Source organism: Heptranchias perlo, chromosome 5 (genome assembly GCF_035084215.1).
Source record: "Heptranchias perlo isolate sHepPer1 chromosome 5, sHepPer1.hap1, whole genome shotgun sequence".
NCBI lineage: Eukaryota > Metazoa > Chordata > Chondrichthyes > Hexanchiformes > Hexanchidae > Heptranchias > Heptranchias perlo.
In genome coordinates, this window is record NC_090329.1 from 67,816,351 (window position 1) to 67,844,306 (window position 27,956).

Sequence of the window (27,956 nt, forward strand, 5' to 3'; positions counted from 1 at the left end):
TTTTTGATTACTTTTTTTATTTATGCACTAGATTTTAATGATTTGTGAACCTCGACACCCATATCCCTTTGCTCCTCCACAGTCTCTCACTATTAAGAAAATATCTGATTTGTCGTTCTTTGATCCAAAGGAAATTCTTTTGTGTGGAGTTGTATCCTGTCATTTACCTTTTTGATAAGAGGTCACACTTGCCCACATTGAGTAAAACTGTGGCAGATGGAGTTCATTCACTTAATCTGTCTATGCCCCTTTGTAACCTCCTGCTCCCATCCACAGAACTTACTGTGCCTGCTAACATAGGATTAGTTACAAATGTAACATACAACTCTATTCCTTCATCCAAGTCATTGATGTACATGGTGAAAAGTTGATTCCTCAGTACAGATCCCAGGGGGGCAGCACTTGTTACATCCTGTCAATGAGTACATTTTATCCCTACTCTATCTCCCACCTCCCAACTAATTACTAACCCACAACGTTGCCTCCAATTCCATTCACTTGTATGTTTGTTAATCTCGTAAAATGCCTTCTGGAATTCCATATAGACAACATCCATAGACACTCCCCTATCCATCATATTAGTGACTTCTTCAAACAATTCAACTAGATTCGTCAGACATGACCCACTGTTCAATCCGTGCTGACTCTCTTTGATCAGGTCATACTTATTCAAATACTCAGTTGCTGATAGAGTTAAGTAACCTCCCCACAATTGATGTTAAACTGCCAGGTTTCTCTCCCATTCTGCATAACGAAGAATAAATGCAGATGGCCCATCTGGTAAAGTAAGATTGTAATCTTTTTATATTGAAAGTATTTACATATGTGGCAAAACATTAATTATTAAACATATGCTGAGTAGAAACATTTGAAAATTAATATCTCTGTACATGAGAATAGAAAATGATTAAAAATGTCTTGTATCTTAATTCTGAAGTGATTAAATTAGGCTTTGTAATGTATTTGTGCTCATTGAGGCTTACATTGGCCAAATTAGAATCAAAGAAGTTACAGCACAGAAAGAGGTCATTTGGCTTTTGCACCTGTGCCATTGCTAGTTCTTCAAGTAGAGTAATTTACTCTAATCCCATTATTTTTAAAATGCATGCCTCAAATAATTGATGGGAAATGATCTGAGCTACTTACTTAGCTAAGATTTTTTTTAAAAAGGGAGATGACTAGATAATTTTGTCCTAATCTTTTTACATTTAACTTCATTGTTTCTATACCAGTGGTTTAACTCCAGCCCAGGCTGATGCTCAATTTCTGGAAAACGCCAAGATGCTTTCCATGTATGGCGTAGACTTGCACCATGCTAAGGTAATTATTTCCTAGTTTGTTCTCCGGGGGTGGAGGAAGGGGAGGGAGAAGGGCGAGACTTTGCTAACAAACATAGAATTCACGTTAAAGGTTATTCTGCAAATCATCGTTCTGATAAAAGAATGCTAGAATATTCAACATTAAGCATTCCATTTTTTTTTTCAAAAAGCAAGTTTTTCATACATCAACTTGCACCTACCATCAATCATTTGTAAATCCAGCCTTATTTCATTCTTGTTGACAAATGTGGTTAACAGAAGCATTGGAGTCGTGAGCTGTAGGTAACAATTGGGAGCCACTGTAGTTTGTGGGTTTTTTTGTGTTGACTTCATGTAAAATAGCACCCACTGTGGGAATAGAATGAAATTGCTGTGTTCCATCAGTAATGTTTGTTCTGTATGGTACTGCAGGTTTGAGATAATTATTTTTGTCTGCCCACAATCTTTGAGTTTAATCATTATACTTGAAATACTTGGTAGAGTTTAAGAGAAATTGGGCATAAAGAACATGAATGGAGTACACTAAATTGTGAAGAATGTCATTCACAAGGCTTGCATTTAAAACTTTACAGTAGTAAAGTGAGTGGAAAAAGTGTAACTTTGGTATTAAAAAAAAACACCTTTTAACACATTTCTTTCTGGTTAACAGTGTATGCACAATGTGTTTTTGTTTATACCACTAGGTTTGCACATGGCAGCTTGTCTCCTCTGAGCCATTACAACTTTTTTTAATGAAGATATAAATGGTTGTTTTTTAAACCACCTACTCCTTGTTCTGTTTTTTTTCTCAGTTTTAACTGAATCATCTCATTTGTTACCAATTTTAAGCTGTTTGATGTGACATCACTATGTGTCACTCTACTGTCTCTAACTGCATTGCACCAGTAAAGTTAACTCGCAAACAGAATATATGTTGGAGAGTGTGGTTTACACAAAATTAACCACTTGTGTCGGAGCAATCGTAACTGAATGCTTGCCACATTACATTTATTTTACATAACGTGTAAAATAACATGCACATAGATGTTCAGAATCATGAAGGATTTTGTTACAGGAAATAAGGAGAATCTGTTTCCAATGGCAGAAGGGTCAGTAAGCAGAGAACACAAATTTAAGGTAATTGGCAAAAGAACCGGAGGCGAGATGAGGAGAAATTCTTTTACGCAGAAAGTTATGATCTGGAAGTCACTGCCTGAAAGGGTCATGGAAGCAGATTCGATAATAACTTTCAAAAGGGAGTTGAATAAATACTTGGGGAAAAATTTGCGGAGCTATGGGGAAAGGGCAGGGGAGTAGGACTAATTGGATAACTCTTTCAAAGAGTTGGCACAGGCATGATGGGCAGAATGACCTCCTTATGTGTTGTATCATTCTATGATATATATGAACTTGGAAGTAATACAGGTGAATTTCACGTGTCTGCAAATTTCTATACAGGTCCATCATTTTCACATGAATTTTACATCCAGATTAAATTCCAACTGTTGTGAACAGCAGCCTCAATTTACTTTGTGTGCTATGCAAGTAAAAGTATAGCTGTAAAGCTATAGGTCCATGCACTGATCAGGAAATGTGTCTGGATTTTTGAATCCTAGATCATGTCGAACTTGATCATTCTGTGGTTGCTATCACCTGTAGTGCCACAACTTCCATTAATGTATGTCATCTGGCTCATTTTACTATTACCAAGTCGAGATGTGCATTGCCTCACCTGGCTTCACTGAAGAACTGAGCCACGGAGCAATCATGCATTGCGTTTACTGATATGAACTCCCAACTGTTTAGGTATACCCAGTTTATGCCTTAATCAGTGTCACTGTTTAAAGTGACTATCAAGTCCAATTCTATTATTGCATGGGATCTGGGAACTTAGAATTTTGCAATATGAAAATATGAATTTCAGAAGCATTTCATTGAATCTCATTAGTGCAGACAGATTACTGTTACCCAAACGCTCTTGCAATGGGACAGATGGAATAGATTTAGAAGTGAGTCTTTTTGTGCTTAACTAGTAATTGTAACAAAAAAGATGAGATAAGGGTTTCTATTGCATTTTGTAATACAAACGTTGCTGTGGAGCAAATAATATTGCTTCTACCCTTTCATTTCCATAGTGCATCTCATTTCTACTAAATAATACACAAAGCCACTTCAATTTAGAAGTTGGCACAAAATCGTGGCATAAATATGGTGGAATACCTCTTTAATGCATAAAAGATGCAGAGTTTAGCAGGCATCACTATTGAGGCCTTTTGCAAATGCTGCCCTTATTTAGCTGATTGGAGATGGATTTGTAATTGGGGCATTTGGGCAGGTTTATCATTCAGCTGTTTTTTTTAGTATTAGGTAGATGTTGGACATGAGTTGACAACTAGAGAAGTAAAGAAAAGGTCTTGTTCATTATTGATTGCCTAATTTGTTTGCATCTCTATTTACTTTAAATGGCTTTATTTTTCTTTTGATCCTGTATGACAAACCTTTATTTTTGTTTTTACAGTGCAGCATTTTGAATAAAACTTAGTTAGTGAGATCTGATGCAGAATTTTCTTCAAGTCATAAGTTGTCTTTGATAACACAAAATTTTGGTGATTTGCATTGTCTTTGGATAATTGCCAGAAAATAAAAGCAATCAGTTTTGGATTGTTAGCTTTAGGTGCTTTTGGTTGCTTTCTATATTGTGATTAATGTAATGTCTAAAGCTGAGATGGCAGTAAGTACCTGGAGAAAAATTGGTACTACATAATTGTTAGGCTTGCAAAATTGGAGTCAGAAAGCCTTTAACAGATGAGAGAGCTATTTCTCAGGAAATAACTATAAAATTATGTGCCTTTAGTACAGTTGTAGCAATCAGTGATTTGATACAAATGCCTACTACATCTCTTGTTAAGGGTTTAAGTCTAGTACCATGCAAATATAAAGGTTCAAAATATTTACTTTTTTGGAAAAGTGGAATATTTAAATTTTGAAACTAACTGCAAATCTTCCATTTCCTATCTGATGTTTGTTGTTTTTAGCACTGCTTTTAAACGCTCTTGGTATGACATCTGAGAAGTAACTTTATGAACTACTGTTACGGCGCAGAACCTCGGCCTCCAGGAAAGCAGATCAGGAATTCAGGTCCGTGACCCCCGTGATTTTCCATCCAATAATTTTAATGAACAGAAAATCTATGCACACCCGAATTCCTGATGTGCTTCTAGCTGGTGAGGCTCTGTGCTGGGTATGTGATTTTTGTAAAATGATCCCTCCTGTTTTATGATACAGTAGCTCCATTTCAGGCAGATTCAGCCTTGTGAAGATTTTTTTTGTATCACTTTTTGCAAAGACTTGTCCACAGTACTGTGTGTTAAATATAACTAATCTTATTTCAAATTGGTAACACATCATATAGGTTCTGTAGGCCACATGATGGATAATTTCTGAAAGCTAGCACTGGATATCTCTTTTCTTTGCATATCAGATTATGAGGACTGTATATTTTTAAACAAAAAAATCTATTGAATGATGCATAACAGTGACACATTCACAGGAGCATCTACAAGACAGTATAAAACAAAAGATAGCTTTTGGTAGCGATGCTACTTTTTATACCAGTCACATTACACATTGGTTTCAGCAGCGCATTGAGCAAACCTAAAAAGCAGTCATATTTCTGAAAATATTCTTAAAACTATACAATTTTAAACTCACCAATAAAGCTGCCCAGTAATTCACAATTGATCTGGTCACATCTGCAAATAATAGTCTTACAATTAGTTTAAAAAAACACAACTGTGTATTTCGGTGATTTGTATTTTGTCCCACTGTGCTGCTGACTATCTTACTTTCAAATTCGTTATTTGTGAGTTCGCAGATCATCCTATTTATGCAATTGTAGTTTCCTATAGATTCTCTACGTGTGCCCCTCCAGTTATCCATTAATTAACCTTGAATAATTTGAAAGGACACACATTCAAAAAAATTATGCTCAATCCTGGAGATTTTTGTCTGGCAAATAAGTTATGGTTGTCTGCCAATTTATCTTGAAAATTGGCCTTTAGTATGCTGAAGACATTGCAATGCATTGTTGATATTTTGACAAACTTTACTGTTTTTGTGTTGACTTTTAAATAGGATTCAGAAGGAGTGGATATAATGTTGGGCATATGTGCGAACGGGCTGCTCATCTACAAGGATCGTCTCCGAATTAACCGCTTTGCTTGGCCAAAAATTCTTAAAATTTCTTACAAACGAAGCAATTTCTATATTAAAATCCGACCTGGAGAGGTAAGAATTTATCCAAATATCATTTTGAGACATAGTTAGACTGAACATTAATTTATTGAAGACTAACTGGACACTACTCAAAAACAATGAAGTGCAATTAACAATTTGAACATGGTCAATGTTCATGTTCCATTATATGCAGGAAAAAACATTCAAAGTGTTGGAAATACAGAAGGAGCTGACAGAAGAAAGATACTTGGCAAAACAGCCACCTAATCTGTGTTTGGTTTCCCCAATGTAGAAGAGACTGCACTGTGAGCAGTGAATAGGGTGTACTAGATTAGAGGAAAGACATGTAATTACCATCTCAAATAGATACTAGGAGTAGGGGTGGTGGAAGAATAAAGAAGGGTATTACGGAGGGATTGGTCCCACCATAAAGTAGGGTGGGGAAAATGTGCGTGGTGAAGTATTCATGCTGTAGATTGTAGAAGATTATCTGAAAAATATGGAGGGCAGTGTAGAAGGTGAGGACAAGAGGGAGCCTGTTGTACCTGTAGTAGAAGGAGGGGGGTGGACTAAGAACAGAGGTGAAGAAATAGGACTGGCATGGTCAAAGTTCCTCTTGACTACTGTGGAGGGGAAACTTTGGCTGAGGAAAAAGGACATTTCAGAACGTCTGGTGTCAAAAGTGGAAATCAGTAGAGCAAATATAAAGGAGATGGATGAAGCCTTTACAGAAAGTGGAATGGGAAGAAGCATAATCCAGGTAGTTCTTGGAAGCAGTAAGCTTGTAATTGGGATGTTTTACTAGGTTAAAGGTGCTATATAAATGCAAGTAGTTGTTGTAATGGATTTCTGTGGAAAGCCCATTGCTGGAGATGGAAAGAGAAAATTCCAGGAAGGAAAAGAACAAGTCAGAGATGGACCATGAGGGATGGGTGAAAATTTGAAGCATAGTATATTAAATCCTCTAGATCAGAGTGAGAGCATGAAGCAGCACCAACACAGTTGTCAGTGTGTTGAGAAGGAGCTCAGGGAAAGGGCCTGAGCAGAATTGAAACAGTGTTCCATATATCCTGCAAAAGGACACAGATGTCTAACACTGATGTGAGTTCCCATAGCTTAAATGAGTGAGTGGAAATGTTTTTCAAGGTGAAAACAAGTTCAGCCAGGTGGAGGAGGACGGTGAATGCCAACTGTTTGGGCTGCTGTTCAAGGAAGAAGTGGACCGTCCAGCTGGTGAGAAATGAAGATGTCGAGAGACTACATCCATGGCGCAAAGGAAATGATAGTGGCTGGAAAATCTGGATTGTTAAAGCTGCAGAGAGCATCAGAAGAGTCACGGATATAGATGGTTAGGGACTGAATGAGAAGAGGAAGAATACAGTCTAGATGTGAGGAAAATAATTCAGTAGGACAGGAACAGGCTTAAACAATTGTTCTGCCAGGACAGTCCTATTTTGTATACCTTGGGGAGGAGGCAGAGATGGGCTGCATGGGGTTGCTGAGTGAGGTTGGGGAGTGAGGGGAAAGCCCTCCAGAAGAGAGAAATCAGTTGCAGTATGGGAAATGACAACTGGGGTTCAGTAGTGGAGTTGTGGCCCAGAGGGCTATGTAAGAAGTCATCAGATAGTTGACCTTTTGGCATCAGCCAGTTAGAGGTCCTTCTGCTATACGAAAACAGTTGTCTCATTTGTCAGCAGGTTTGATGATTTATGTCCAGGTTGGAGCAGAGAGCTACAAGTTCAGTGGAAGGTAGATTAGAGTGGGTAATTGGAGTAGAAATAACCAATATCATGATGCTCGTTCTCTATAAAAAGGTCAATGGAATGACGAGCCCAGAGGGAGGGTTCCAGGAGAATTGAGAAGGCTCAAGGCAGAAGGGGTCAGATTCCAGGGTTTGGGGGGCTCTTTGCTGGAAAAAAGGCACGGAGGTGGCAAAAGAAGAGCTCAGCATCATGTTGTGCAGAATTTGTTGAGGTGGCAGCATGAAGGAGTGAAACTAAGAGCATTGCTGAGAACAGATTGCTCAGGATCAGGAAAGGGATGGTGAAAACCCAGAAAGAAGTGAGTTTAGGAAAGGTAGGATTAGCATAAATTAAAGAGGAACTGCATTCAGGGGATGGGCTATTATCCACGAGTTGTTTGGGCTTCCGTCGTTAATACCTGAAAGGAAGAAAAGATTTTTAAAAAATAATATGAGATGAAGGATGATGTGAAACTGAGGACCAGGACAGTTTGTGTCGATTGAGCTGATGCACTAGAAGACAGATTTCTTCAATGCTGTAAAATGAACACATTTTGCTGCTCTTAATTAAATCTTTACTTGATAGTACAGCCCATTGTAACCATTATACGTGTTTAATATATGGGGAGGATTGTAGCCTTTTTATTAACACTTTTTCGTTGCTATAAAAAGGAGGATTTGCATTTATATAACTCCTTTTACGACCCCCGGGATGTCTCGAAGTGCTTTATAGCTAGTTAAGTACTTTTGAAGTGTAGTCACTGTTGTAATGTAGGAAACATGGCACCAATTTGCACACAGCAAGGTCTCAAACAGCAATGTGATAATGGCCAGATAATCTGGTTTTAATGATGGTTGAGTCATAAATATTGGCCAGGACACTGGGGAGAACTCCCCTGCTCTTTTTTGAAATAGTGCCATGGGATCTTTTACATCCACTTGAGAGCATACGGGGCCTTGGTTTAACATCTCATCTGAAAGACAGCACCTCCAAAAGTGCAGCAATCCCTCAATACTACATGGAAGTGTTGGCCTAGAATTTATGCTCAAATCTTGAGTTGGACTTGAACCCACAACCTTCTGACTCAGACAAGAATGCTGCCACTGAGTCACAGCTGACACTGGTACGGTAGTTTTCTATCTGATTAACTCTGCAATTCCCTGGAAGCGTCCTAAAAATAAACTAGTAAAAGTGGGTGTCTATAACCAAACATATAAGTCTGAGGTAGTCATGCTGAACTTGTATATTGCTCAAGACAGGCCTCATATTATTGAGGTATTAAGTGGAATAGAAAAGGTTAAACCAAATTACTGCACATTAAACTGCGACTGCAGGACAAAGGAGCAGAGGTGAAAACTGGAAAAACACGTTCAGGGCTAATGTCTTGAAGCAGAGTGATCAATACCGGTCTTTTCAGGTGGGAAGTGGAGGCAAAAACTCTGGAATAATTCAAATGTAAGGAATCTTACAACACCAGGTTATAGTCCAACAGTTTTATTTGAAAATCACAAGCTTTCGGAGGCTTTCTCCTTCGTCAGGTGAAAGCCTCCGAAAGCTTGTGATTTTCAAATGAAACTGTTGGACTATAACCTGGTGTTGTAAGATTCCTTACATTTGTCCACCCCAGTCCATCACCGGCATCTCCACATCAGGAATAATTCAAGAGACAGTTGGCTGCTATAGGGTTTGCAGGTTTCTGTGGAAGAATGAGCTCGATCGGCTGAATGGCTTCCCTCATCTGTAATGATCTGTGTGAGTCTTTAGCAGTCTGGAGACAGTACTACATATGATTTATATTTCATTCAGACGTATTGGTGAAAAATCTTCTGTTGTGATTTGCTTCTAACTGCTTTTTGAAACTTTATGGAGGATATATTATAAAATTAAGAAATAAAGCAAGGGATGAACAAGAGGCCAGAGTTGGAGGAATGGAGTGTTCTGGAAGGATCGTATAGCTGGAAGCAGTTAGATAGGGAGGGGCAAAATCATTAAGGGTTGAGAATTTTAAATTTGAGGCTTTGGGGGACAGGGAACTAATATAAACCAGCAAGGACGAGCGATGTGTAAGCGGACTTGGTGTGGGATAGGATATGGGCAGCAGGGTTTTGGATAAGCTGAAGTTTACAGTGCGTAGATCTTGGGATGGAAGCATTGGAATAGTTCAGTCTGGAGGTGACAATGGTATGAATGAATGTTTTTAGCAGCAGATGGGCTGAGGCAGGGGCAGAGGTGGACGACGTTAGAGGTGGAGGTAGGCGGTCTTTGTGATCGAGAGCATATTGGGTCGGAAGCTTAGCTTGGGGTGAAATTGGATGCCGAGGTTGCAAACAGCCTGGTTTAACCTGGGACGGTGGACAGGAGGGGAATGGAATTGGTGGCAAGGGTACAGAGTTCGTGGCGGTGGTTAAAGACAATGCTTTTGGTCTTCAGTTTTTAATGAGGTAGTTACGGCTCACCCAGGACTGGATGACGGGTGAGCAGTCTGACAGTAGAGATGGTGGAGAGTTAGAGGTGGTTGTTGTCAGCATACATGTAGAACCTGATGCCATGTCTGCAGATGTCACCAAGGGGCAACATGTAGAAGAGGAAGAGTGGGGGAGCCAATGATAGATCCTTGGGGGACTTCAGGGGTAACTGTGCAGGGGCAGGAAGAGAAGTCATTGCTGGATAACTTTTGGCTGCAATTGGATAAGTAAGAATGGAACCAAGTGAGGGCAGTTTCACTGAGCTGGACAGTGGAGGAGAGATGTTGGAGGAGGATGTTGTGGTTGACTGTCAAAGGCTGCAGTGAGGTCAAAGAAGGAAAATGCACCACAGTCGCAGAGGATATCATTTTTGACTGATTAGAGCTGTAGCAGGAACAGAAACCTGATTTGAGAGATTCAAACCTGGAGTAGTAGGAAAGATGGGCACGATTTGGGTGCTGACAACACGTTCAAGGACTTTGGAAAGGAAAAGGAGATTGGAGGTGGGGCAGTAGTTGGCAAGGACTGAGGGGTCGAGGGTGGTTTTTTTTTAGGAAGGGTGTGTTGATGGTTTTGAAAGGGAGGGGGGCAGTACCTGAGGAAAGGGAACCATTTACAACATCAGCCAGCCAAGGAAGGGAAGTTTAGTGGGAATAGGGTCAAGGGAGCAGGAAATGGCATGGACAAGATGAGCTCTGAGGGGAGATAGAGAAACTGAAGAAAGATGTGAGATCAGAGCTAGGGCAGGGGGCAACCCGGGGGATGGTTTGGCATGGTGGGAGGGGGGTGGGGGACGGAGGATGTGGCAAAGGCAGTTGAACAGATGGTCTCGATCTCAGTGATAAAGATAACATTGTTGGAGGTGAGGACAGAGGGGATACGGCAGAGAGTTTTAAGGAGACAGTTGGTCATGGCAAAAAGAACCACTGTTATCTTTGCTTTCCAGGATGATCCTGGAGTGGTTTTGGCAGAAGAGAGCAAGGCCTAAGAGTGCTTGATGTTTCCAGCCAGATCTTATGATGGATGGCTGAACCATTTGTGCGTCAGAAACGCTCAAGTCTGCAGCCCTTGAACTTGAGGGAGTGAACTTAGATTGGAGAGAACAACTGGGATGGGACAGAACAAAGGTTTTGGGGACAAGGGTATCAAGGGTGGAGGTGAAGAAATAGTTGAGCAGTTTGACAACTGCAGAAGTATTGTGAATCGAAGGCCAAAGGTCTTCCAGTTGGAAGTGACTTGGGGAGAGTTCTTTCTGGGAGCAGACACTGAAGCAAGTGGGATTGTGGGGGTGGGGAGGGGCGGGGGGGGGTTAGGGATGTGGGTGACATTCCTACCTTTTATCTTGTGTTTATATTAGATAGTTACATTTGTTACTCCTAGTTGCAGTTTAGATTATATTGATAGCTTGGATGAAGGAAGCCCCTTCAGTCACTTGATTTCGGCCTTTCGGAATGACAGTTCTACAGTCTTCCCGTTACAGCATCATTGTATCTTGCACGAGTCCAGAATCCTGGCCTCAAACAATCTTGGCAACTCTATTCAGCTGAAGATCACCCTCTAACACTTCTGACATTTGCTTTAAATTTCTCCTTAAATGAGTGAATCACATATCAGGTATCCAGTTTAACACTTGGATAAGTTGAGACTTTTTAAAATGTTTTTTTATATTTTAGCCTTACAGAATGCTTTGCAGTCAGTATGCAGAATTAGAAATGCCAGTTAACACTGGACTGGTGTAATGCAAATATAAAGTAATGAAATATCTCGTATTTCGTTCTCAAGAACATTTTCTTCATCTTGTGTCCTTTTGAAAGATGAGGGGTCCTTTTGTAGGTTACCAAAGAGTGCTTTTTTTAAAAATAAAATTTGCTTTTATGTTTAAACAGTAGTACAAAGGTTGATTTCTTGTAAAAGCTAGTTATTTTATTTTTGTTGGAAACCCCTATTTACTGCTGAGCGGATATAATTACTTTCATTCTTTCCAGACAGAGCAGTTTGAAAGTACTATTGGTTTCAAGTTGCCTAATCACCGGGCAGCAAAGAGATTGTGGAAGGTTTGTGTGGAGCATCACACTTTTTTCAGGTAAAGTTATTCTGTAATTGTTGGGTTAGCTGAAGTTGATGAAAGCTAATCTAAATTTATCACATTCACATGCACACAGTCCTGACATAAGAGCATTTGAGGCAGTAATCCAAAATGACCCTAACTATACTAATGGCAGTGTACAAATTGTCCCTTTGCTGCCATTTTCTCTGTCCTGCTTTAATTTTCCAAGCACATCTCTATCCATAACCTATAACAGATTCCCTCTTACATAAATGTATGCTATAAAGGAGGAAAGAGTAGAGGAGTATTTTCAGTATGAAGTACTCCCTACACACACTTGAAATGGAAGGCTTCTAGGAGAGGCAAAATTAATTGTCTATTTTCATTCTCACAAAGAGGGAGATTGTCACATTATTTAGCTGGCCAAAATGTGAGCTACTGTAAAAGCTCCCCCTGTGGCTTTCCTTCTCCAACTCCGTATGTTTCCATAATCTCAGAACTATACTGTCTAATGGTTTCTAAGTTTGAACCAATACTTGGCAATGTTGTAACAATTTAATTTGGGTCCAAATATTGTGAAGAATTTAGTTTTGAATTTATAGAACACTTAAAATTATTTACAGGTTGCTATCCCCTGAACAAACTCCAAAAAGCAAGTTCCTGACTTTAGGTTCCAAGTTCCGTTACAGTGGTCGCACCCAGGCTCAAACACGGGAAGCCAGCACCCTCATAGACAGACCTGCACCATATTTTGAGCGTACATCAAGCAAGCGAATGTCCAGAAGTCTCGATGGAGGTAGGTGGGGTGGTAAATCGCAACAAGCCATCAGAGTAATCCATCCTTAGAAGGAAAGTCTAGAGGAAGTCCTTTGTTAAGTAATCCCCAATGTCAAACCTAAAATGATTTTTTTATAATAAAGATACCTACTATCTTTAGTTATTTTCTCCAGAGCTGCTGCTGTAATGTAGTGGGCAGTACTTTGGATCAGCTTGCAGGCTGATCTGAACCAGACTGTCTCCAGAAAACACACTACTAGCACAGTTTGCAACAATTCCCAGTCAGAAGTAGGATTTTTTTTTCAGGTCACGTGGCTATGAATCACTGCTCGGGCTTGGTATCGACCTGAAGAAGTAGATTTTTCTGGTCCTGCGTCTGGGCATACCGGCTTGCCTGGACACAATACAGAAAAATCAGACTGGGAGAACCGCAGATCCGTAAGGGAGCCGTCCCGATTTTCTGTCCATTGATTGAAATGGATAGAGAATTGGGCATCCTCCATTTTGAGTGTGCGCTCTTCCCCATCAGTGTGCCCCTATTTGCTGCATCAAGATGATCCAATAAGCCTATGCACAGGATGAGAAAAGTCTACCCCAGGTGTATAAGTAGTTCATTTTTCAGCACTGATCTTTCATCTTGAAGGAAAAGGATGTAACAGACAAACTACTGTATTTGGTGTGTTTTTTGAACACTTGTATAATCGATTATAAGCAAAAAAAAAAATTCTGCTTTTATGAAAATGACCTTTTTTGGGATGTCTCATTATTGGTGTTCATAGAAAATTAGATTGTCTTCAAATAGTACAGTATAAGAGCAGTATGGTGTAATGTTTCCTTTCTCTGACAGCTCCAGTAGATGGCATTAATGAGGTGGGCCTGCTGCAGGATTCATCTTTTCCAGGTATTTCTCAGAGTTCAACGGCAGAGCTCACTGCCACGGCAATTGGTGTCGTTAAAGTAGAAGCAGCAGATGAAAAGACAACAGGAGAAGACAAAACCACTCTTTTGGAAGTCTCTCAGCTGGAAATGCCTGTGGAAACAAAGGTACTGTACTTTTTAAAATAAAATGTTGCTGCTTTGATCAATAATTAGTACTTTTCTTTATAGAAGTGAAAATCTTGCAAAGTGCACGATAGCGAGTATAATACATAGCATGCAAATGTTACGGGATTTTTTTTCCCCTCCCACCATCTTGTCAGATGACTTAAAGGCCACATGATATTTTATCAAGTATTTTTTGGAAAGGGGGACAAAAAGAATTGCCGTAAAGTCTGCTGCTTGTAGTGTGCTATATTGTATGTAGCTGTCATTCATTGGAACTTTCACCATGGGTAAACTGAAGGTAGTTTCTTGAACTTAATGTAGAAATGAAATTCATTGTTTTGTACTAATTAATTCTTTGGGGGGGTGGTGGAGAAAGAGAGAGATTGCATACTGTGGGAGGAGGGGGGAGAAATTCAGATGTGGTCTCTGGCTTGGGGAAAAAATGAAAAATTAGCATTTATTTCTCACTAGTAAGATAATTTCTTTCCTCTTATTCATGTTACTCAGATGAAGAGAAGTATATTTTCTCCCCTGAAGTTTTATCCACTAACTGCAGCTACTTATATTTATTTTAAAAAAGTATCAAAATTGAGATAGTTATGGGATGGATTTGATGAACAAGCTAGAAAAGATCAGAGGGAGTGAAAAAGCAATGAATTAATGATCTGAGATTGACTAATTAAAAAGCATTTTTCTGGTTCAGTGACCAGGTATACTGGATGGCCTGGGTGCAACAAATATTGAAAAATCGGGCAGTCACAACATGTGCCTGTAAAGGAACCCACACAATTTTCCTCCATTTAAATTAATGATGGGAAAATCAGGTGTGTGCTCCAACCTGCCCAATGTTTTGATATTTGTTGCACTTGGGTGATCCTGGATGCAAACCCAGGAAAATCTCCCCATATATTTGTAAAGCAGCTGAATTGTTTTGCATTATATTTCAAGTGCTGCTGTTAAATGCAAAGTATTCATAATAGCTAAAGTTAACATAATATAGGAATGCAACAGAATTGTGACTTATAAAATGTAGCGAAATCCTTTGTGAAAAAAATCTGAGCAATTTTACTATTGAACTGGTTTCTTGTGTTTTGCACTTCAAGTTGAATAGTTGTATGATTGAGAGGAGAGAGCTGGGTAGTAACCAAGTTAAAATTTAATGAAAATTATTGTGCAGAAGGTCTAGTGTGCTTGCTTGTTTTTCCTGTGTCTTGTTTACCCTGTCCATCTTACAAAGGCTAAAGTTGTCAGCCTCCATTCATTTGAATTTGCAGCATTTCCTGAGTGACTTTCTGACTAATATTGTTTCTCTTTTTTGTTTCCTTTCTGTCCTCTCTACTTTCTGGAACATAAACATATGCGTCTATTGGGTTTAATTTAGTTCCATTACATGTACCCCCCATCTCCCACATATTCAAGTTATTCACTCTCTCTAAATCTCTTTCCTATTCCTGAGACCGATTTTCTCTCTGACATTTCAGAGGATAGTGCATTTTCAACTGGTGAATTAGACAAAGAATATATATTTCAGTCTATTTCTGCCAATCATAGTCTACACGTAACATCTCCAGAGCATGACGCAGCATTATTAACTACTACTCATTATCCTGATCCTGTAATTACCACACCAGCTCAGTGTCCTAATCCTACAGTACAGGATCTGAAGGAAATAGAAATTGACTCTAGTCCTGTAGGAAAGACATTGGGTCTTGCATTTCTAAATCTATGTAAATACTTTCCTCCCAAATTCCCTTCATTGCTTGATGAAGATGGTTACATCAGCTTTCCCAGCCTTCCTGACGACTGTGCTGCTTTGATTCCACCAAGCTTTCAAAAGTACATTCCTATTACTTCTCCATCCCTTATTCCTTCCCTCATTCTGATCTTTGTGCTGCTTCTGTCTGCATCCCAGTCTGTCCCTTTCTCACTCACCTTTTCTCTTCCTCTTGCTCTGTCTCTCTGTTACCTGGAGCCTAAGGCGACTACATTATACGCCTCTTATGACAATGACCTGAATGAGAAAGCAGAGGAAGAGGAGGTGTGTAATTTTGTCGCTTAATGTGTGGCATTTGATAATAGTTTTTTTTGTAAGGAAAGTTATAAAACAATTAGAAATGTAGATCTCTTTGGGGGTTGGGGTTGAGAGAAAGAGTATGAACATTTTGACTAATATTGAATCTTGTACTGTTTTTGTGTGAAACTCCAGCCTATTCTGTCCGTTCTATTATCTGCAAATTTCCCTTCTAATTTTGTAGTGCCTGAACACTTTTGTATTGTAGGCAAACCTGGCAGTGGGGACCTTCAAACCTAATGTTGAAATCATTTGATCCATAATTATTTTCCACTTTTTTTTACTCTTAAACCACACTCGAATAGATGTTTTTCAGTGAAGTGAATGAAATCTCATTGTTAATGTCGTCAAAACATGTGAAAATTTGATATAAAATCTGTTACAGGTGTCTACTTTTTGGGGAACTGACATTGCAGCAGTTGTAAGGCAGATGGCAGTGTTTCACTTCAAAATAGACACACTTATGCTGACAATCAGCTGCATACTTCACGGTTGTTTCCCACTTCCAACCCTCCTTCCACCACCTCTTTCTTCCCTCCACTCAACTCTTCAAAAGTTTTTTATTGTTCAGTTGGATCACTGCGACCAGCCAGATTGACCACAATGGGCTTTGAGTCCTACTCATTCCTAATGTAAACATAACATAAACAGTTCAGATGTTCAATATGTGCAAAGCAGTGTCAAAAAATGATTCCCTGGCCCTCAGTTTCCCCCTCAAAAAGCAGGTACTGAAACCTATAGTTGGAAAACAGGCATGTATACACCTGTCTGTATAATGTAAAAATTCTGAACAAATGTTCAGCACTCTTCCAAATGTCAGGGACAAAGTTGGACTAACCAATATAAACATCATGTTTATTAAATCCTGCAGTTAGTGTAAATTTACATGTGGTCGGTAAATTTCTCTGAAAATTCTAAACATGACGTCAGATTCCACATGTACCCTGATGACACCCAGCTCCACCTCACCACCACCACCTCTCTCAACCCCTCCACTGTCTTTCATTTGTGTCACTGCTTGTCCGATGAGCAAAAATTTCCCCCAACTAAGTATTGGGAAGACCGAAGCCATTGTCTTTGGTCCCCGCCGCAAACTTCATTCCCTAGCCATCGATGTCATCCCACTCCCTGGCTACTGTCTGAGGCTGAACCAGACCGTTCACAAACTTGCCAACCTATTTGACCCTGAGATGAGCTTCCGACCGCATATACGCTCCATCACCAAAATCGCCTGTCTCCGCCCCTGCCTCTGCTCATCTGCTGAAACCCTTATCCATGCCATTGGTACCTCTAGACTTGATTATTCCAATGCTCTTCTGGCTGGCCTCCCATCTACCACCCTCCACAAACTTGAGCTCATCCAAAACTCTGCTGTCCATATCCTAACTCGCACCAAGTCCCGTTCACCCATCACCCCTGTACTCGCTGAACTACATTGGCTCCTGGTCTGGGAACGCCTCGATTTTAAAATTCTCATCCTTGTTTTCAAATCCCTCCATGGCCTTGCTGCTCCCTATCTCTGTAACCTCGTCCAGCCCTACCACCCTCAGAGATCTCTGTGCTCCTCCAATTCTTGCATCTTGCGCATCCCCAATTTTAATCGCGCCACCATTGGTGGCCCTGCCTACAGCTGCCTTGGCCCTAAGCTCTGGAATTCCTTCCCTAAACCTCTCTACCCCTCTCCTCCTTTAAAATGTTCCTTAAAACCTACCTCTTTGACCAAGCTTTTGGTCACTTGTCCTAATATCTCCTTATATGGCTCGGTGTCAAATTTTGTTTGATAACGCTCCTGTGAAGTGCCTTGGAATGTTTTATTACATTAATGGTGCTATATAAATGCAAGTTATTGTTGGATAAATGTTCAAAGAACAATTTCAGTTTTATCGCACTTTTGCAAAGATTATATATTAAATCATTGCAACCACAGAGGCAGATGAAGTAGGCAAATTGTTTAAAAGATTGTTTCTATTTGCATATATTTCCATTTTTTAAAATTGACTCTTTCTACAAAATAGCAAAGAATTAATAAGATTTTCTCTTGCAACTTGCTGAATGCACCCAGTCGGAACTGGAAGAAGAAATACTGCAACAGCAAAAGGTTGATGCAACTTAACTTGAATTCTTTCACTCCTTTTCCCATTTCAGCTATTAGGCTGTGAATGTTTTAGAATGCCATGGAGGGGGAAAGGGCTGAGGGGGCATTGGTGGGGGTTTTTGATTCTGGGATGTTTTTTCTAATTTTCGCTCTGTTTGGGTGCCTGCATGTTCCATATGATTTTATTTTTATGTTGGAATTTTCTTTCCTTTTTTGTTTCTTTCAATTTCACAGAATAAGTCATTGAGCATAGAAGGAGAAAATATTTATATCAGACATAGCAATTTAATGTTGGAGGTTTGTATAAAATCTAAGTACTTAGATGGGCTGATGTTTTGCGCTGGATGACCTTTCACGAGCAGGCTGTTGCCATGGATTCTGCATGCAGTGCATGGGAATGGAAATCATTTGAATGCATGCTATATTTCTTAAGGTCATATTTCCCAAGTTCTGTGCTGTGGTGGACTAGCTTGGGATATTAGCATGCAGTGATGACTCTAAACTGAGTGCCAGGTAGAAATAAAAGTATTTTACTACAGTTACATCAAGATGAATGAGCACATTTACTAACCAGGATTACTGAAGACTAGTAACCACATTAATTGATTCTTTTTCTATAATCTTGTTGTTTTACCAAATAATATGCATAATATATACTAAAATAAAACACGCCATTCCTGGTTTCACACAAAATGTGCAAATACATATGCCTGGCCTCACTGAACACCTAATTTTAAATCTTCAAATGTAAATTAAAAAATTGCTTTTATGTTTTCTTTAAATAAAACTTACACCATTCTGTGTTACCATAGTTTCCAAATTAATTTACAGCAAGTACACAAAGGCTATTTCACAGTCTATCAGTGTCCTGTAACCAACACAGATGCACCTGAAATATCTCCATTTCAGTACAAATTGACAAATTAATATATATTTGGAGCTACTAATGTAATTATGGTACTGCCTAAATTGTACTATTGGAAGTCTGGCATCAATAGGCAAGGAACGTCTGGTGTTGCTGGGTTTATGCAAGTCAATTTTAAACTACTGAAATAACGTCGACAAAAAAATAAACAAGTGGGCAGGCTACTTTAAGTCAATAACGAACCAATTTTCAGTGAGCCCAGGTGTTCCCGTGTTGCTCATTTGTTGACTAATTTAGTTTTGATCTGTTGTGTCTCATTCTTATTGTGTACATGTACAAAAATTAGGACCTTGATAAGACCCAGGAGGATCTATTGAAACATCAAGCTAGCATTAGCGAGCTAAAACGCAGTTTCATGGAATCCACACTTGAACCACGTCCAAATGAATGGGAAAATCGGTTGACCAAACCCTTATCACTGCAAACAGGGGTATGTGTCAGAAGCAGAATCTCAGGATATAATTGAAGGCTTGATCCAACTTGATGGATGGTTGTGTTTGCGTGACTTGTAATGCTTTTAGATATATTAGAAAGTGTGAACTAATAAATTACTTGTTTTTGGGTGCATTAACAACTTAAGATATTGACAACTTACCAATCATTTCTAATTTATTCATTAATTGCATTGCTTTATGTAGAAACCCAAATGATTATTATTTCAAGCTCAGTACTTTGTGTTCAATAACTTAGTTTTAGTGAACACAAATGAGGAACTCCTGTATAAATGAATGTTATTTTTATTTTTAAACTTAATTTAGAAATATTTTCAGAAGATTTGAGGTTATTCGACAATCCTACCTTCCCAGCTGTGAAATCGTACTTGAAGGGAGTGCAGATTGAAGATAAGACTACAACTTTGTGGCCTTGAGTCTCCAATCACTTTCTATCTGGGAACTCTGAACTGTGCTTTTTAAAGTATTGAGATTACCGGCCCCCTGTAACAGATTCCATATTGGAATCACAACACTTTCTTCACCTGGTGAAGATGTTCAAAATGAAATCTAGATTTGGAAAATGTTCGATACATGTTCAGTGGATATGTTGCAGTTTCAGTTTCGGAAATTCTCAATTTGTATGGAATTTATTTTAGGACATGGTTTATGTAAAGCTAGAATTTAGGGCCTGGAGTTTTCGTATGATTTCCGCTCAGATAACCGCCTAATCTAGGTGAATCTAATCAAGTAGTGCAAAAGATCACAGAATTTTAAGCATGAGTTGTGCCCATAAATACCCAAATGCCAAAGTATCTGCGATCTTTTAAGCTCGTTCAAGAGTCTTTCCTTCCCCCCCCCCCCCCCCCAAAATCAGCCCCCACCCACAAAACTGGACACGTCCCCAGGTCGGAAAGACGAGATTCCTCAGATTGCGCTAGTGGGCGGGGTGGTGTTCGACTACATTGTGCCTAGATTCTTGTGGCGAACATAGGAACAGGAGTAGGCCATTCAGGCCCTCGCGTCTGTTCCGCCATTCAGTGAGATCATGGCTGATCTGTATCCTAATTCCATCCACCCGCCTTGGTTCCATATCCCTTAATACAATTGGCTAGCAAAACCCCTTTGAGCTCAAATTTAAAATTATTAATTGAGCTAGCATCTACTGCTTTTTGTGGGAGAGTTCCACACTTCTACCAACCTTTGCATGAAGAAGTGTTTCCTAACTTCTCTCTGAATGTCCTGGCTCTAATTTTAAGGTTATATCTCCTTGTCCTAGATTCACTCACCAGTGCAAAAGCTTCTCTCTCTTTACCCTATCAATTCCTTTCAAAATCCTAAAAACCTTAATCAGATCACCCCATATAACCTCTCATAATCTAATCCTTTGAGCCCTGATAACATTCTGGTGAATTTGCGCTGCACCCCTTCCAAGACCAATATATCCTTTCTAAGGTGTGGTGCCTAGAACTGTACATTGCTCCAGATGTGGTCTAACCAGGGCTTTGTGTAGCTTTGTAGCAAAACTTCTCTTTATATCCTAGTCCTCTAGCTATAAAGGCTAACATTCATCAGCCTTTTTGATTATTTTTTGTACCTGACTAGTTAATTTTAGTGATCTGTGTACATAGACCCCATAAGCTCTTTGGACCTCCACTGTTTCTAGCTTTTCACCATTTTAAAAAATACTCTTATTTATCCTTTTTTGGTTCAAAATGAATGACCTCTCACTTGCCTGTGTTGAAATCCATCTGCTACAGTTTTGCCCACTCACTTAATCTATCAGTGTCTCTTTGTAATTTTATGCTCCCATCTACACTGCTTACTAAGCCACCAATCTTTGTGTCATCAGCAAACTTGGATATATGGCTTTCTATTGTGTTATCTAAGCCATTAGTATATTGAATAGTTGAGGCCCCCAACACACATCCTTGAGGGCACCAGTAGTCACTTCCTTCTAGTTCGAGTACATACCCATTATCCCTACTCTCTGTCTTCTACTGCCTAATCAATCTCCGAACCAGGTCAATAATTTGCCTTAAATTCCATGAGCTTTAATTTTAGCCAACAGTTTTATGTGGAGCTCTATCAAATGCCTTCTGGAAGTCCATATAAATTACATCCATAGACATTCCCCTGTCTACTACTTTAGTTACTTCCTCAAAAAATTCAGTTAGGTTCGTTAGACATGACCTACCCTTTACAAATCCATGTTGGCTCTCTAATCAGCTCAAATTTCTCTAAATGTTCAGTCATACTATCCTTAATTATAGATTCCAATAACTTCCCAACAACAGATGATAGATTAACAGGTCTATAATTTCCTGGTTTCTCTCTCTCACCTTTCTTAAATAATGGAGTTACATTTGCAATTTTCCTATCTAAAGGGACAATTCCTGAATTTGGAGAGCTTTGGAAGATTATGACTAAAGCATCTGCAGTTTCCTCTCCTACTTCCTTTAAAACCACAGGCACCCATGGTAACATGAATCCAGCGTTAATCACCTGAACAGCAATCAGTTGAAGCCACGGGTCTGCCCTGCTGCTGCAGAAATCATCATAGTTGAGGAATGGCTCATCTCCTGGCTTTACGATCAATGATGCTGCTTGATTGCACTGATTCATAGGAGATTTTACGTTCGGGCGTATGCTGATTGCACGGAAACTTAGCTTAATTGCACCTCGGCAAAACTAGAGCAGTGTCAGGAGCATTTCGCCCCTAGCGGAAACTCTAGGCCAATTAGGGGGTCCTAGATGATGTTGCACTTACGCCTTTTTCCATGTTTTACTTTTTTTAACAAAACATCATTGTTATCTTCTGTAAAAGTTGTAAATTTGTGTAGATTTCATGTTGTATGTCTTTGTGACTTGTTACTGTTTCCTGGTGGTGTTGCAATGTTTATATGTTTGTTTCCATTTCCCTTTCCTTTTGAAAACAAAAGCATTTTGTGCTTATCAAGGCGTAGGACAATAGCACTTGGGGATCAAGCATTTTTCATTTGAAGCACCCTCTAATGAGAGTGAGGAACTTAAATAGTTAAGATTAGTAAAGAAAAGGTACTGGAGAAACTAATGGGACTAAAAGCTGTCAAATCCCCTGGACATGGCCTATGTCCTAGGGTTTTAAAATATGTGGCTGCAAAGATAGTGGATATATTGGTTTTGACCTTCTAGAATTCACTACATTCTAGAACAACCCCCATGGATAATAAGGTAGCAAATATAACCCTGCCATTCAAGAAAGGAAGAAGAGAGAAAACGGGAACTATAGGCCAGTTAGCCTGACATCAGAAGTAGGGAAACACTAGAACATATTATTAAGGATGTAGTAGCAGGGCACTTAGATGATAATCATATGTTTAGGCAGAGTCAACACTTTTATGAAAGGGAAATCGTGTTTGATAAACCATCTTCAGCCAGAAGTGCCGAGTAGATGATCCATCTCGGCCTCCTCCCGATATCCCCACCATCACAGAAGCCAGTCTTCAGCCAATTCGATTCACTCCACGTGGTATCAAGAAACGCCTGAGTGCACTGGATACAACAAAGGCTATGGGCCCCGACAACATCCCGGCTGTAGTGCTGAAGTCTTGTGCTCCAAAACTAGCCAAACTGTTCCAGTACAGCTACAACACTGGCATCTACCCGACAATGTGGAAAATTGCCCAGGTATGTCCTGTCCACAAAAAGCAGGACAAATCCAATCCGGCCAATTACCGTCCCATCAGTCTACTCTCAATCATCAGCAAAGTGATGGAAGGTGTCATCGACAGTGCTATCAAGCGGCACTTACTCACCAATAACCTGCTCATCGATGCTCAGTTTGGGTTCTGCCAGGACCACTCGGCTGCAGACCTCATTACAGTCTTGGTCCAAACATGGACAAAAGAGCTGAATTCCAGAGGTGAGGTGAGAATGACTGTCTTTGACATAAAGGCAGCATTTGACCGAGTGTGGCACCAAGGAGCCCTAGTAAAATTCAAGTCAATGGGAATCGGGGAAAACTCCACAGTGGCTGGAGTCATACCTAGCACAAAGGAAGATGGTAGTGGTTGTTGGAGGCCAATCATCTCAGCCCCAGGACATTGCTGCAGGAGTTCCTCAGGGTAGTGTCCTAGGCCTAACCATCTTCAGCTGCTTCATCAATGACCTTCCCTCCATCATATGGTCAGAAATGGGGATGTTCGCTGATGATTGCAGAGTGTTCAGTTCCATTCGCAACCCCTCAGATAATGAAGCAGTCCGTGCCCGCATGCAGCAAGACCTGGACAACATCCAGGCTTGGGCTGATAAGTGGCAAGTAACATTCATGCCAGGCAATGACCATCTCCAATAAGAGAGAGTCTAACCACCTCCCCATGACATTCAACGGCATTACTGTCGCTGAATCCCCCACGATCAACATCCTGGGAGTCACTATTGACCAGAAACTTAACTAGACCAGCCACACAAATACTGTGGCTACAAGAGCAGGTCAGAGGCTGGGTATTCTGCGGCGAGTGACTCACCTTCTGACTCCCCAGAGCCTTTCCACCACCTGCAAGGCACAAGTCAGGAGTGTGATGGAATATTCTCCACTTGCCTGGATGAGTGCAGCTCCAACAACACTCAAGAAGCTCAACACCATCCAGGACAAAGCAGCCTGCTTGATTGGCACCCCATCCACCACCCTAAACATTCACTCCCTTCACCGGCGCATCGTGGCTGCAGTGTGTACCATCCACAGGATGCACTGCAGCAACTCCCATACCCGTGACCTAGAAGGACAAGGGCAGCAGGCACGTGGGAACAACACCACCTGCACGTTCCCCTCCAAGTCACACACCATCCCGACTTGGAAATATATCGCCATTCCTTCATCACTGGGTCAAAAACCTGGAACTCCCTTCCTAACAGCACTGTGGGAGAACCTTCACCTCACGGACTGCAGCGGTTCAAGAAGGCGGCTCAACACCACCTTCTCGAGGGCAATTCGGGATGGGCAATAAATGCTGGCCTTGCCAGCGACGCCCACAGCCCATGAACAAATTTTTTTAAATCTTAGTTTTTTTGAGGGTGTAACTAGCAGGGTAGATGAGCAGGAACCAGTGGATGTAGTATATTTATATTTTCCAAAGGCATTCGATAAAGTGTCATACAAAAGGTTGTTACACAAGCTAAGGGCTGATGGGATTGGGGGTAATATATTGGCATGGATTGAGGATTGGTTAATGGGCAGAAAACGGGTCATTTGCAGGTTGGCAGGTTGTTACTAGTGGGGTAATGCAAGGATCAGTGCTTGGGCCTCAGCTGTTTACAATATATATCAATGACTTAGATGAGGGGACCGAGTGTAATGTATCCAAGTTTGCTGACGATACAAAGCTTGGTGGGAAAGTAAGCTGTGAGGAGAACGCAAAGAGGCTGCAAAGGGATATGGACAGATTATGCAGGTGGGCGAGAAGGTGGCAGATCGAGTATAACGTTGGGAAATGTGAAATTATCCACTAATAGGAAGAATAGAAAAGCAGAATTTTTTTTAAAAGATGGGAGACTAAGATGTTGGCGTTCAGAGGGATTTGGGTGTCCCACGAATCACAGAACATTAACATCCACGTACAGTAAGCAATTAGGAAGGAAAATATGTTAGTCTTTATTGTAAGGGGTTGGAGTAAATAAGTGAGTTCTTGCTGCAATTATATAGGGCTCTAGTGAGACTGGGGTACTGTGTACAGTTTTGGTCTCCTAATCTAAGGGCAGATATACTTGCCTTAGATGGGGTGTAACGAAGGTTCACTAGATTGATTTTTGGAATGAGACGGTTGTCCTATGAAGAGTGATTGAGTAGAATGGGCCTATATTCTCGAGTTTAGAAGTATGAGGTGATCTCATTGAAATGTATAAGATTCTTAAGAGGGCTTGACAGGATAGATGCAGAGAGGAAAATGTTCTTCAGCCAGGGTTGTGAATCTTTGGAATTCTCTACCCCAGAGGGCTGTGGATGCTCAGTCATTCAGTATATTCAAGATTGAGATCGATTGATTTTTTGGACACTAAGGGAATCAAGAGATATGGAGAAAGGGCAGGAAAGTGGAGTTGAGGTAGATGATCAGTCATGATCTTATTGAATTGCAGACCAGGCTCGAGGTGCCGTCTGGCCTACCCCTTCTATTTCTTTTCTATTATCATTAAGCAACTGCAGGTCAGGGGTAGCATACAGCTGCAGAGCAAAGTTCTCTCTACCTTGTCCTAGTCTCAGATTAGTACCCCTTACTGCACTTTTGTGATATTTTCTTTTTCCACACCAGCCAACTTTATGGCTCTCGGACAGTGCCAGTGTCAAATTAGGGGACAATACTGACTAAGAACTGGGTTGAGATTTCCCAAAGTTTTTTCATGTATGACACATAGCCAAAGAAAAAGGGGATCTTCATTCCATTAGTCTGGTAGGATTCAAACCCAGGTCCCAGAGATTGAAAGGATACTATGCTAACTCGATGCACCATCCAGGTCCCAAAAAGCAAATCTTGAATCTGTTCAGTTAGCTTCATCTGGCTTAAACTTTTCTATTCGTTCTTGTTCTTGGGTTCTGTTTTATCCTTTGTTGTACATGATGATTGAAGTTGATTTCCTTCTTTCCACTTCTGTGGCTTTATTGCTTTGGAAAAATCTTGAATTCAAAATGTTGCTATGGCCTATTATATAATGCATTGTTCTTGTCTGGCATTTGTTAATAATGCATAGATTCTCTAGAATAACAATATAATTACATGGTGGAAATCTTGATCGCTATGTATAACCACAACATCAATTTGTTTGTGAAGGTTTCTTCAGTTACGTATTCCTAGCGAAATTGTAAACCTGTTATTTTACAAAGAGTTCATAACTTCGCTTGGAATCTGGACAATTTCCAACACAGCTGTAGCAACACTGCTATTAAGTGAATTAAACTAGAGACGTTAAATTTCTTGTTGCATGGATAAAGTGTTAAATAACAATTCCAGGAATTTTAAGGCATTTAACTGCAGAATACCACTTTAGTTTGATATGTGCATTTATAATTCTGAGGTTCTATTATGTAGGTTTAGTATAGATAGAATAGGTATATTGTCTTAAAACCGGTGGTCACTTATAATGTTTAGAACTTGAGCGTGTGGGTTTTAAGAGATGCTATGTGTTTGTGCTGTAAAACACCTGGGTCTGTTTTAGCTGCTTGTTGTGGCATGTTTTGTTACTTACCTGCAAAAATATATGGATATGTAATATGGTGTAACTTCTGTGTCTTGCTTTTATTCTTCTGTAAGACTGTTTGTTATCTTTGTTAATCTTTCTTAATTTTCTAACTGCGTAGAGCTTAGAAGAGGAGATAACATCGCTTTTACTTAGTAAAGAGAGCTTCTCAACAGGCTTGGTGACCTCCTTCTCGTCTGCTATTTCTCAGGCATCAGAGGGTGCTGGGTTGAAAGAAAAAGCTGCTGCTGAATCTGTTTCTCTCATATACTCCAAGCAGTTGTCTGAGGTGCTTTTAGAATGGAATTTATGATCGGTAGTTATAAAAGTCACTGTGTCTCATGTGCTGCTATGATTTTTCTGTTTTGTCCTGGTCATTATTTGTATGTCCTCTTTGTAGTTTTAAGCATTTTTTTTAGTTGCTCGTCTTTCTTGCTCACTGTAGCTGTATAATAATGTTCTGTCATAATTTTGTATTATATATATTTATATACTTTGCTTTGTTGCAGCAATTTCATTTGTCACAGTTGATTTTCCCCCACAGTTGATTTTCCCCCTCAGTTAGTGGTAAAGAATATTCATTACATGTTGTGGCTGCTTACTGTTCTCCAGGATCTTGCTTCAAGAACAGAAGGGCTTCCAGCAGGAGCCAGAGATGTTGCCAAGGTGGTCTTTATTAGATAATTCCACCAGAGCATAGCCACTGTGACATCATTCACTATTGTTTTGTTTTCATTGATCATCCTTTTATGTTTGCATGGTTGTATTTCGTGTTTCTTGCAAATGTTTGTCTCATCCTTTTTTCCCCATTTTTTTTTTCATTCATTTCCTTGTGTAGAGCTCAGATGAGAAACAGAAATCCGAGACGGAGGAGCAGGCAGAGATTGTAGTAGAAGAAACAATAGTGATTGAAGAGGTAAAGAGAGCACCCGGCCATTCAAAAGTAAAACTTGAAAAAGCTTTTGAGAGCAGCACAGTTGTGCCCCGCTCTGAGATGCCCGCAAAAGAGGGTTATGTCTCGTCCTCTGATAGCCATAGTGAGAGTGAGGAAGAGGCAGAGTACCACCCACAGACCAAGGAAGGAGAAAATGTAAAGAGAGAACAAAATGAATTTAAGACATTGACTACAGTAGCAATTGAGTCCAAGGTTTCGGTAACAGAAATTGAAAAAGTACATTTTCCTGCTGTTGTGGTACATAAAATGCAGGATGTGCTGGAAGAAGATTTGCAAGAAATGCAGAATGGAGAGTTGCAGGAAGCAAATCACAAGCAAGAACAAGGTGACACCAAACCCAAGATAAACGGAGATGTTTCGTATGTTGATAGTGATGCTATGCAAGAAATTATATGTTGCTCAGAGGTAAATGTTCACAGCAATTGGGTCAGAAGTAACTGTTTAGTGTGCTGGAGTCCTGTCCAGTTGTCCAGTACATGCTGCCTTTTTGCCTGGTCTGGCATGGGTTTTCTGGAGCACCTTCAATTCACTTAGATTCAACAAGTTTCTTTTCCTCCCTGCCCACCGCCCCCCCCCCCCCCCCCCACCCCGGCCCCCACCACCACCACCAAATAGACTCACACGGTTATCAACCACCTCTCTGCCTGCTTCAGTCTTGGTT

The 27,956-nt window shown here is 40.2% G+C and overlaps 1 protein-coding gene across 9 annotated transcripts in view; it reads left to right on the top strand.

The window, feature by feature from the left end:
* The window catches only part of LOC137321833 (protein 4.1-like), a 160,284-nt gene that overhangs the window by 97,251 nt on the left and 35,077 nt on the right, over positions 1–27,956 (top strand). For 2 of the 9 annotated variants that reach the window (XM_067984547.1, XM_067984546.1), the window contains exons 8-16: positions 1,233–1,320; positions 5,433–5,585; positions 11,727–11,824; positions 12,412–12,584; positions 13,413–13,609; positions 18,010–18,072; positions 18,987–19,130; positions 26,462–26,629; positions 27,179–27,700. In XM_067984547.1, the coding sequence (XP_067840648.1) occupies positions 1,233–1,320; positions 5,433–5,585; positions 11,727–11,824; positions 12,412–12,584; positions 13,413–13,609; positions 18,010–18,072; positions 18,987–19,130; positions 26,462–26,629; positions 27,179–27,700 (1,606 nt within the window). Of the gene's footprint in view, positions 1–1,232; positions 1,321–5,432; positions 5,586–11,726; positions 11,825–12,411; positions 12,585–13,412; positions 13,610–18,009; positions 18,073–18,986; positions 19,131–26,461; positions 26,630–26,952; positions 27,007–27,178; positions 27,701–27,956 lie in introns of all 9 variants that reach the window. The other 7 variants (XM_067984553.1, XM_067984552.1, XM_067984549.1 and 4 more) reach the window with 7 other exon arrangements.